This window comes from Hyperolius riggenbachi, chromosome 5 (assembly GCF_040937935.1).
Source record: "Hyperolius riggenbachi isolate aHypRig1 chromosome 5, aHypRig1.pri, whole genome shotgun sequence".
In the NCBI taxonomy this organism is placed as follows: Eukaryota; Metazoa; Chordata; class Amphibia; order Anura; family Hyperoliidae; genus Hyperolius; species Hyperolius riggenbachi.
Window position 1 is genome coordinate 447,370,819 of NC_090650.1, and position 13,393 is coordinate 447,384,211.

General features: G+C 48.1%; 1 protein-coding gene across 9 annotated transcripts in view; it reads right to left on the minus strand.

Moving 5' to 3' along the window:
• LOC137519277 (DNA topoisomerase I, mitochondrial-like) overlaps nt 1-13,393 on the minus strand; it is a 194,147-nt gene that overhangs the window by 75,007 nt on the left and 105,747 nt on the right. For all 9 annotated transcript variants that reach the window (XM_068238193.1, XM_068238191.1, XM_068238188.1 and 6 more), the window contains one exon: nt 11,542-11,686. In XM_068238193.1, coding sequence (XP_068094294.1) covers nt 11,542-11,686 — 145 coding nt within the window. The remainder of the gene's footprint in view (nt 1-11,541; nt 11,687-13,393) is intronic.

Genomic DNA, 13,393 nt, shown 5'->3' on the forward strand with positions numbered 1-13,393 from the left:
AGCTAGCACCCAGCACACACAGCACAATACCGTTATCACACAAGCGAGCTAGCACCCAGCACACACAGCACAATACAGTTATCACAACAGTAAGCTAGCACCCAGCACACACAGCACAATACAGTTATCACAACAGTAAGCTAGCACCCAGCACACACAGCACAATACCATTATCACAACAGCGAGCTTGCACCAAGCACACACAGCACAATACCGTTATCACAACAGCGAGCTAGCACCCAGCACACACAGTACAATACAGTTATCAACAGCGAGCTAGCACCCAGCACACACACACAGCACAATACAGTGATCACAACAGCGAGCTAGCACCTAGCACACACAGCACAACACCGTTATCACAACAGCGAGCTAGCACCCGGCACACACAGCACAATACCGTTATCACAACAGCGAGCTAGCACCCAGCACACACAGCACAATACCATTATCACAACAGCGAGCTAGCACTCAGCACACACAGCACAATACCGTTAACACAACAGCGAGCTAGCACCCAGCACACACAGCACAATACAGTTATCACAACAGCGAGCTAGCACCCAGCACACACAGCACAATACCGTTACCCCAACAGCAGGCTAGCAACCAGCACACACAGCACAATACTATTCTCACAACAGCGAGCTAGCACCCAGCACACACAGCACAATACTATTCTCACAACAGCGAGCTAGCACCTAGCACACACAGCACAATACCGTTCTCACAACAGCGAGCTAGCACCCAGCACACACAGCACAATACCGTTATCACATCAGCGAGCTAGCACCCAGCACACACAGCACAATACCGTTATCACAACAGCGAGCTAGCACCCAGCACACACAGCACAATACTGTAATCACAACAGCGAGCTAGCACCCAGCACACACAGCGCAATACAGTTATCACAACAGGAAGCTAGCACCCAGCACAATACTGTTATCACAACAGCGAGCTAGCACCTGGCACACACAGCACAATACCGTTATCACAACAGCGAGCTAGCACCCAGCACACACAGCACAATACCGTTGTCACAACAGCGAGCTAGCACCCAGCACACACAGCACAATACCGTTATCACAACAGCGAGCTAGCACCCAGCACACACAGCACAATACCATCATCACAACAGCAAGCTAGCACCCAGCACACACAGCACAATACCGTTAACACAACAGCGAGCTAGCACCCAGCACACACAGCACAATACAGTTATCACAACAGCAGGCTAGCAACCAGCACATACAGCACAATACCGTTATCACAACAGCGAGCTAGCACCCAGCACACACAGCACAATACCATTATCACAACAGCGAGCTAGCACCAACCACACACAGCACAATACCATTATCACAACAGCGAGCTAGCACCCAGCACAAACAGCTCAATACCGTTATCACAACAGCGAGCTAGCACCCAGCACACACAGCAAAATACCGTTATCACAACAGTGAGCTAGCACCCAGCACACACAGCACAATACCGTTATCACAACAGCGAGCTAGCACCCACCACACACTGCACAAATCTGTTTTCACAACAGCGAGCTAGCACCTAGCACACACAGCACAATACCATTATCACAGGGAGCTAGCACCTAGCACACACAGCACAACACCGTTATCACAACAACAGCAAACTAGTACCCAGCACACACAGCACACACAGCACACACAGCACAATACCGTTATCACAACAGCAAGCTAGCACCCAGCACACACAGCACAATACCGTTATCACAACAGCAAGCTAGCACCCAGCACACACAGCACAATACCGTTATCACAACAGCAAGCTAGCACCCAGCACACACAGCACAATACCGTTATCACAACAGCGAGCTAGCACCCAGCACACACAGCACAATACCGTTATCACAACAGCGAGCTAGCACCCAGCACACACAGCACAATACAGTGATCACAACAGCGAGCTAGCACCCAGCACACACAGCATAATACCGTTATCACAACAGCGAGCTAGCACCCAGCACACACAGTACAATACAGTGATCACAACAGCGAGCTAGCACCCAGCACACACAGTACAATACTGTTATCACAACAGCGAGCTAGCACCCAGCACACATAGCACAATACCGTTATCACAACAGTGAGCTAGCACCCAGCACACACAGCACAATACTGTTATCACAACAGCAAGCTAGCACCCAGCAAATACAGCACAATACCATTATCACAACAGCGAGCTAGCACCCAGCACACAGCACAATCCCTTATCACAACAGCGAGCTAGCACACAGCACACATAGCACAATACCGTTATCACAACAGTGAGCTAGCACCCAGCACACACAGCACAATACTGTTATCACAACAGCAAGCTAGCACCCAGCAAATACAGCACAATACCATTATCACAACAGCGAGCTAGCACCCAGCACACACAGCACAATCCCTTATCACAACAGCGAGCTAGCAAACAGCACAATAACATCACAACAGCGAGCTAGCACCCAGCACACACTGCACAATACCGTTATCACAACAGCAAGCTAGCACCCAGCACACAGCACAATACCGTTGTCACAACAGCGAGCTAGCACCCAGCACACACAGCACAACACCGGTATCACAACAGCGAGCTAGCACCCAGCACATACAGCACAATACAGTTATCACAACAGCGAGCTAGCACCCAGCACACACAGCACAACACCATTATCACAACAGCGAGCTAGAACCCAGCACATACAGCACAATACCGTTATCACAACAGCGAGCTAGCACCCAGCACACACAGCACAATACCATTATCACAACAGCGAGCTAGCACCAACCACACACAGCACAATACCATTATCACAACAGCGAGCTAGCACCCAGCACAAACAGCTCAATACCGTTATCACAACAGCGAGCTAGCACCCAGCACACACAGCAAAATACCGTTATCACAACAGTGAGCTAGCACCCAGCACACACAGCACAATACCGTTATCACAACAGCGAGCTAGCACCCACCACACACTGCACAAATCTGTTTTCACAACAGCGAGCTAGCACCTAGCACACACAGCACAATACCATTATCACAACAGGGAGCTAGCACCTAGCACACACAGCACAATACCGTTATCACAACAACAGCAAACTAGTACCCAGCACACACAGCACAATACCGTTATCACAACAGGGAGCTAGCACCCAGCACACACAGCACACACAGCACAATACCGTTATCACAACAGCGAGCTAGCACCCAGCACACACAGCACAATACCATTATCACAACAGTGAGCTAGCACCCAGCACACACAGCACAATACCGTTATCACAACAGCGAGCTAGCACCCAGCACACACAGCACAATACCGTTATCACAACAGCGAGCTACCACTCAGCACACACAGTACAATACCGTTATCACAACAGCAAGCTAGCACCCAGCACACACAGCACAATACTGTTATCACAACAGCAAGCTAGCACCCAGCAAATACAGCACAATACCGTTATCACAACAGCAAGCTAGCACCCAGCACACACAGCACAATACCGTTATCACAACAGCAAGCTAGCACCCAGCACACACAGCACAATACCGTTATCACAACAGCAAGCTAGCACCCAGCACACACAGCACAATACCGTTATCACAACAGCGAGCTAGCACCCAGCACACACAGCACAATACCGTTATCACAACAGCGAGCTAGCACCCAGCACACACAGCACAATACAGTGATCACAACAGCGAGCTAGCACCCAGCACACACAGCATAATACCGTTATCACAACAGCGAGCTAGCACCCAGCACACACAGTACAATACAGTGATCACAACAGCGAGCTAGCACCCAGCACACACAGTACAATACTGTTATCACAACAGCGAGCTAGCACCCAGCACACACAGCACAATACTGTTATCACAACAGCAAGCTAGCACCCAGCAAATACAGCACAATACCGTTATCACAACAGCAAGCTAGCACCCAGCACACACAGCACAATACCGTTATCACAACAGCAAGCTAGCACCCAGCACACACAGCACAATACCGTTATCACAACAGCAAGCTAGCACCCAGCACACACAGCACAATACCGTTATCACAACAGCGAGCTAGCACCCAGCACACACAGCACAATACCGTTATCACAACAGCGAGCTAGCACCCAGCACACACAGCACAATACAGTGATCACAACAGCGAGCTAGCACCCAGCACACACAGCATAATACCGTTATCACAACAGCGAGCTAGCACCCAGCACACACAGTACAATACAGTGATCACAACAGCGAGCTAGCACCCAGCACACACAGTACAATACTGTTATCACAACAGCGAGCTAGCACCCAGCAAACATAGCACAATACCGTTATCACAACAGTGAGCTAGCACCCAGCACACACAGCACAATACTGTTATCACAACAGCAAGCTAGCACCCAGCAAATACAGCACAATACCATTATCACAACAGCGAGCTAGCACCCAGCACACAGCACAATAACATCACAACAGCGAGCTAGCACCCAGCACACACAGCACAATACCGTTATCACAACAGCGAGCTAGCACACAGCACAATAACATCACAACAGCGAGCTAGCACCCAGCACACACTGCACAATACCGTTATCACAACAGCAAGCTAGCACCCAGCACACAGCACAATACCGTTGTCACAACAGCGAGCTAGCACCCAGCACACACAGCACAACACCGGTGTCACAACAGCGAGCTAGCACCCAGCACACACAGCACAATACTGTAATCACAACAGCGAGCTAGCACCCAGCACACACAGCATAATACCGTTATCACAACAGCGAGCTAGCACCCAGCACACACAGCATAATACCGTTATCACAACAGCGAGCTAGCACCCAGCACACACAGCACAATACCATTATCACAACAGCAAGCTAGCACCCAGCACAAACAGCGCAATACCGTTATCACAACAGCGAGCTAGCACCCAGCGCACAGTACAATACCGTTATCACAACAGCGAGCTAGCACCCAGCACACACAGCACAATACCATTATCACAACAGCAAGCTAGCACCCAGCACAAACAGCGCAATACCGTTATCACAACAGCGAGCTAGCACCCAGCACACAGCACAATACCGTTATCACAACAGCAAGCTAGCACCCAGCACACACAGCACAGTAACATCACATCAGCGAGCTAGCACCCAGCACACACAGCACAATACCGTTATCACAACAGCGAGCTAGCACCCAGCACACACAGCACAATACTGTAATCACAACAGCGAGCTAGCACCCAGCACACACAGCGCAATACCGTTATCACAACAGCAAGCTAGCACCCAGCACAATACTGTTATCACAACAGCGAGCTAGCACCTGGCACACACAGCACAATACCGTTATCACAACAGCGAGCTAGCACCCAGCACGCACAGCACAATACCGTTGTCACAACAGCGAGCTAGCACCCAGCACACACAGCACAATACCGTTATCACAACAGCGAGCTAGCACCCAGCACACACAGCACAATATCGTTATCACAACAGCGAGTTAGCACCCAGCACAATACAGTTATCACAACAGCGAGCTAGCACCCAGCACACAGCACAATACCGTTTTCACAACAGCGAGCTAGCACCTTGCACACACAGCACAATACAGTTATCACAACAGCGAGCTAGCACCCAGCACACAGCACAATACCATTATCACAACAGCGAGCTAGCACCCAGCACACACAGCACAATACAGTTATCACAATAGCGAGCCAGCACCCAGCACACGCAGCACAATACCGTTATCACAACAGCGAGCTAGCACCCAGCACACACAGCACAATACCATTATCACAACAGTGAGCTAGCGCCCAGCACACAAAGCACAATACCGTTATCACAACAGCGAGCTAGCACCCAGCACACACAGCACAATACAGTTATCACAACAGCGAGCTAGCACCCGGCACACACAGCACAATACAGTTATCACAACAGCGAGCTAGCACCCAGCACACACAGCACAATACAGTTATCACAACAGCGAGCTAGCACCCAGCACACACAGCACAATACCGTTATCACAACAGCGAGCTAGCACCCAGCACACACAGCACAATACCGTTCTCAGAACAGCGAGCTAGCACCCAGCACACATAGCACAATACCGTTCTCACAACAGCGAGCTAGCACCCAGCACACATAGCACAATACAGTTATCACAACAGCGAGCTAGCACCCAGCAAAAATTGCACAATACCGTTCTCACAACAGCGAGCGAGCACCCAGCACACACACCGCAATACCGTTATCACAACAGCGAGTTAGCACCTAGCACACACAGCACAATACCGTTATCACAACAGCGAGCTAGCACCCAGCACACACGGCACAATACCGTTATCACAACAGCGAGCTAGCACCCAGCACACACAGCACAATACCGTTATCACAACAGCGAGCTAGCACCCAGCACACACAGCACAATACCGTTATCACAACAGCGAGCTAGCACCCAGCACACACAGCACAATACCGTTATCACAACAGCGAGCTAGCACCCAGCACAATACCGTTAACACAACCGCGAGCTAGCACCCAGCACACACAGCACAATACCGTTATCACAACAGCGAGCTAGCACCCAGCGCACACACAGCACAATACCGTTATCACAACAGCGAACTAGCACCCAGCACACACAGCACAATACCGTTATCACAACAGCGAGCTAGCACCCAGTACACACAGCACAACACCGTTATCACAACAGCGAGCTAGCACCCAGCACACACAGCACAATACCGTTATCACAACAGCGAGCTAGCACCCAGCACACACAGCAGAATACCGTTATCACAACAGCGAGCTAGCACCCAGCACACACAGCACAATACCATTATCACAACAGCAAGCTAGCACCCAGCACACACAGCACAATACAGTTATCACAACAGTAAGCTAGCACCCAGCACACACAGCACAATACCGTTAACACAACAGCGAGCTAGCACCCAGCACACACAGCACAATACAGTTATCACAACAGCGAGCTAGCACCCAGCACACACAGCACAATACCGTTATCACAACAGTGAGCTAGCACCCAGCACACACAGCACAATACCGTTATCACAACAGCGAGCTAGCACCCAGCACAATACCGTTATAATAACAGCGAGCTAGCACCCAGCACAATACAGTTATCACAACAGCGAGCTAGCACCCAGCACACACAGCACAATACCGTTATCACAACAGCAAGCTAGCACCCAGCCACACAGCACAATACCGTTATCACAACAGCGAGCTAGCACCCAGCACTCAGCTCAATACCGTTATCACAACAGCGAGCTAGCACCCAGCACACACAGCACAATACCGTTATCAGAACAGCGAGCTAACACCCAGCACACACAGCACAATACCGTTATCACAACAGCGAGCTAGCACCCAGCACACACAGCACAATACAGTTATCACAACAGCGAGCTTGCACCCAGCACACACAGCACAATACCATTATCACAACAGCGAGCTAGTACCCAGCACAATACCGTTATCACAACAGCAAGCTAGCACCCAGCACAATACCGTTATCACAACAGCGAGCTAGCACCCAGCACACACAGCACAATACAGTTATCACAACAGCGAGCTAGCACCCAGCACACATAGCACAATACCGTTATCACAACAGCGAGCTAGCACCCAGCACACACAGTACAATACAGTTATCACAACAGCGAGCTAGCACCCAGCACACATAGCACAATACCGTTATCACAACAGCGAGCTAGCACCCAGCACACATAGCACAATACCGTTATCACAACAGTGAGCTAGCACCCAGCACAATACAGTTATCACAACAGCGAGCTAGCACCCAGCACACATAGCACAATACCGTTATCACAACAGTGAGCTAGCACCCAGCACACACAGCACAATACAGTTATCACAACAGCGAGCTAGCACCCAGCACACATAGCACAATACCGTTATCACAACAGCGAGCTAGCACCCAGCACACACAGTACAATACAGTTATCACAACAGCGAGCTAGCACCCAGCACACATAGCACAATACCGTTATCACAACAGCGAGCTAGCACCCAGCACACATAGCACAATACCGTTATCACAACAGTGAGCTAGCACCCAGCACAATACAGTTATCACAACAGCGAGCTAGCACCCAGCACACATAGCACAATACCGTTATCACAACAGTGAGCTAGCACCCAGCACACACAGCACAATACAGTTATCACAACAGCGAGCTAGCACCCAGCACACACAGCACAATACCATTATCACAACAGCGAGCTAGCACCCAGCACAATACCGTTATCACAACAGCAAGCTAGCACCCAGCACAATACCGTTATCACAACAGCGAGCTAGCACCCAGCACACACAGCACAATACAGTTATCACAACAGCGAGCTAGCACCCAGCACACATAGCACAATACCGTTATCACAACAGCGAGCTAGCACCCAGCACACACAGTACAATACAGTTATCACAACAGCGAGCTAGCACCCAGCACACATAGCACAATACCGTTATCACAACAGCGAGCTAGCACCCAGCACACATAGCACAATACCGTTATCACAACAGTGAGCTAGCACCCAGCACAATACAGTTATCACAACAGCGAGCTAGCACCCAGCACACATAGCACAATACCGTTATCACAACAGTGAGCTAGCACCCAGCACACACAGCACAATACAGTTATCACAACAGCGAGCTAGCACCCAGCACACATAGCACAATACCGTTATCACAACAGCGAGCTAGCACCCAGCACACACAGTACAATACAGTTATCACAACAGCGAGCTAGCACCCAGCACACATAGCACAATACCGTTATCACAACAGCGAGCTAGCACCCAGCACACATAGCACAATACCGTTATCACAACAGTGAGCTAGCACCCAGCACAATACAGTTATCACAACAGCGAGCTAGCACCCAGCACACATAGCACAATACCGTTATCACAACAGTGAGCTAGCACCCAGCACACACAGCACAATACAGTTATCACAACAGCGAGCTAGCACCCAGCACACACAGCACAATACCATTATCACAACAGCGAGCTAGCACCCAGCACAATACCGTTATCACAACAGCAAGCTAGCACCCAGCACAATACCGTTATCACAACAGCGAGCTAGCACCCAGCACACACAGCACAATACAGTTATCACAACAGCGAGCTAGCACCCAGCACACATAGCACAATACCGTTATCACAACAGCGAGCTAGCACCCAGCACACACAGTACAATACAGTTATCACAACAGCGAGCTAGCACCCAGCACACATAGCACAATACCGTTATCACAACAGCGAGCTAGCACCCAGCACACATAGCACAATACCGTTATCACAACAGTGAGCTAGCACCCAGCACAATACAGTTATCACAACAGCGAGCTAGCACCCAGCACACATAGCACAATACCGTTATCACAACAGCGAGCTAGCACCCAGCACACACAGCACAATACCGTTATCACAACAGTGAGCTAGCACCCAGCACACACAGCACAATACCGTTATCACAATGGCGAGCTAGCACCCAGCACATTCCCCAACACCATATTAGTAGTAGTATGTATGTATATAGCACTGACAACTTCTGCAGCACATTATAGATTACATAGTCATGTCACTGACTGTCCTCAGAGAAGCTCACACTCTAATCCTGCCATAGTCGTATGTCTAATGTCCTACCATATTATTATTATGTATTTATATAGCACTGAAATCTTCTGCAGCACATTACAGAGTACATAGTCATGTGACTGACTGTCCTCAGAGGAGCTCACACTCTAATCCTACCATAGTCACAGTCTAATGTCCTACCATATTATAATTATGTATTTATATAGCACTGACATCTTCTACAGCACATTACAGAGTACATAGTCATGTCACTGACTGTCCTCAGAGGGGTTCACAATCTAATCCTACCATAGTCATAGCCTAATGTCCTACCATATTATTATTATGTATTTATATAGCACTGACATCTTCCGCAGCACATAGATTACATAGTCATGTCACTGACTGTCCTCAGAGGAGCTCACACTCTAATCCTACCATAGTCATAGTCTAATGTCCTACCATATTATTATTATGTATTTATATAGCACTGACATCTTTTGCAGCACATTACAAAGTACATAGTCATGCCACTGACTGTCCTCAGAGGAGCTCACACTCCAATCCTACCATAGTCATAGTGTAATGTCCTACTATATTATTATTATGTATTTATATAACACTGACCTCTTCTGCAGCACATTACAGAGTACATAGTCATGTCACTGACTGTCCTCAGAGGAGCTCGCAATCTAATCCTACCATAGTCATAGTGTAATGTCCTACCATATTATTATTATGTATTTATATAGCACTGACATCTCCTGCAGCACATTACAGAGTACATAGTCATGTCACTGACTGTCCTCAGAGGAGCTCACACTCTAATCCTACCATAGTCATAGTCTAATGTCCTACCATATTATTATTATGCATTTATATAGCACTGACACCTTCTGCAGCACATTACAGAGTACATAATAATGTCACTGACTGTCCTCAGAGGAGATCACACTCTAATCCTACCATAGTCATAGTCTAATGTCCTACCATATTATAATTATGTATATATATAGCCCTGACATCTCCTGCAGCACATTACAGAGTACATAGTCATGTCACTGACTGTCCTCAGAGGAGCTCACAGTCTAATCCTACCATAGTCATAGTCTAATGTCCTACCATATTATTATTATGTATTTATATAGCACTGACATCTCCTGCAGCACATTACAGAGTACATAGTCATGTCACTGACTGTCCTCAGAGGGGCTCACACTCTAATCCTACTATAGTCATAGTCTAATGTCCTACCATATTATTATTATGTATATATATAGCCCTGACATCTCCTGCAGCACATTACAGAGTACATAGTCATGTCACTGACTGTCCTCAGAGGAGCTCACAATATAATCCTACCATAGTCATATGGTCTTATACTGGCATGTAAATATGAAGGACACGTTTAGACAAATAATATACACATCACACCATCAGTGAGATATCAAATGACAAGCTATTTCCAGCAATAAACAACACAGGCAGTGAGACCCACATCATACATACTGTATATACTGGAGGTAGCAGAGCTCAGCACACACTGCAGCTAGTTTACTATCAGTACAGGCGCAGAGATGTGAGTATCTCCTCCCCTTTTGTCTCACAATGCTGTGGAATGGGTATACATACCGCCCACCTCTACGTAAAATATGTAATTTGTTCACTGCATTAGCTGTTATCCCCTCTTGCCTTGTATTACCTGTGTTATTGTTTATTTTGTATTGTTATACCCTGTATGCTGTTGTACATCGCCATGGAAGATGCTGCCGCTATATAAATCAATAATAATAATAATATAATCTCTTGTGAAGCGGGGAGTACCTGTAATCCATTGATCTGGCTCTTAGAATGGGCCCCTCACCTTGAGCTTGGAGCTGGGGTTCAGCATGATGTACTTGATGGCCCCCTGGATGTTCTCTGTCCAGGAAGCCAGCCAGGTGACGGTGTTATCACAGCGCACTTCCTTCCACCTGTGGCCAGCAGGGGGCTCGGGAACCTTGGATTCTCTGGGAAGACAATTACAATGATCTATTATTCCAGAGCTCACATTACATTGCCTAGTGATGAGACGTCAGGTCTGGCCGCGTTCACAGAAATAAGCAGGTTATGATTTGCAGTAACGTACACTACTGTTCCTACAACTAAAAAGGATTCCTCCAACAACTGTCTGCCCAACGTTCCTTCTCCGAAGTCTGGTATGGGCCAGGAGCTTCTACACCGCCACCATTGAGTCTGCCCTCTGCTCCTCCATCCTGGTCTGGTACACCGACTCCTCTACCAGCGACAGATACTAACTTCAGAGGGTCATCAGATCAGCGGAGAGGATAATCGGGATACCCCACCCCCCACTCGACCGCCACTACAACTCCACACTGCGCTCCTGAGCACTGAGGATCGCCAACGATTCCCCCACATCCAAGCTACCACTTCTACAGTCAGTCCATCTCCAACAGAACCTCAAGGCATAGAAACAGTTTTTTCCCCTCGGCTGTCAAGCTCCTGAACTCTCTTCACATGGTATTACAGGAAGCAGACCCACCAGCCAGGTGGCATGAAAAAGTAGCTGGTTGGGGCGAGATGATAGAATGCAGGGCCAGTGCTTCTCTGCACAACTCTGCTCACAGCAGAGAAGGAGATGAGCCGATGACAGCCGGGTGCTCACCAAAACTAGCCGGGTGGAGCACCCGCCTAAAAGAGCCTGGGGAGGACACTATCTGCTGAAAGCACGGCTCCTGGTTCTAGGCGGTTATTACAGGAAGCAGTCTGGGCAGTGTTAGGATATATTGGGGTGAGGATGATATGTACGGTAATATGCAGAATATAGCCGCCGTATGGTATCGCACCGAAGCCATATTTTTTCATTTTCCTGTCTGCCGTGTACTTCAGATGTCAGCCAGCCTGGCTTTGAAGGTGGCAGCTAGCTTCCCAGAGTCTGAATATACATGTGAATTAACTATCATTGTCTGCTGCTAATTAGGGGACTCTTAGGAGCAGGGAATGCTAAATGGATTTGCTAGCCCCTGACAAGGAGAAAACTACTTATTCAATAGCCAGTCAAATCCTTCCCTTTGATATGCTAGGAAATAATGTCACCCATGTGTTGTCACCTGTATCGGGAGTAAGGAAGGCTTTTGTTGTGTGTGTGCTATAATACACTTTTTACATGTGGAAGTAGATCTCTGGGAATCAAATTATGTCTGAGGATGTAATTAAAACTAGTTCCCCCCATCCAAACAGGCTTGCAGCCTCAAGGCAAATATTCCAGCATAAAAGGCAGGAGGCAGATACCTAAAATCAGTCCACTCCTGACGGTAGCTGAAGCTAAGTGACTCCTGGTCCAACCAGAACTGTGTCCGTCCACAAAACCCAAGTCCAAGGTTCTTCTATCTTGATCCCTGGTTTATTTGGTAAGCAAATCACCTTGTGTGTATCTTGTAACTTTTACTTTGTAACTTTTTTACTTTGTTTTTGTACATCTTTTGTATATATTATTTTCTGCATTGTTCCATTTTTTCTCTGGAATATTAAATCGTTATTTAATAAGTGACTTCTGCTGTACTAAACTAACACTCATAGCCCAGAAGAGACTGAAGTGTAACTAAGTTCGTGCCTGATTGTATGATTGAGCGACACTACCGTATAAGATTGTAATTGCATTGTGTGTGGGGCGTTTGTCAAACGGCCAAAGCGCGCAGCTGACCCAACGTACGAAA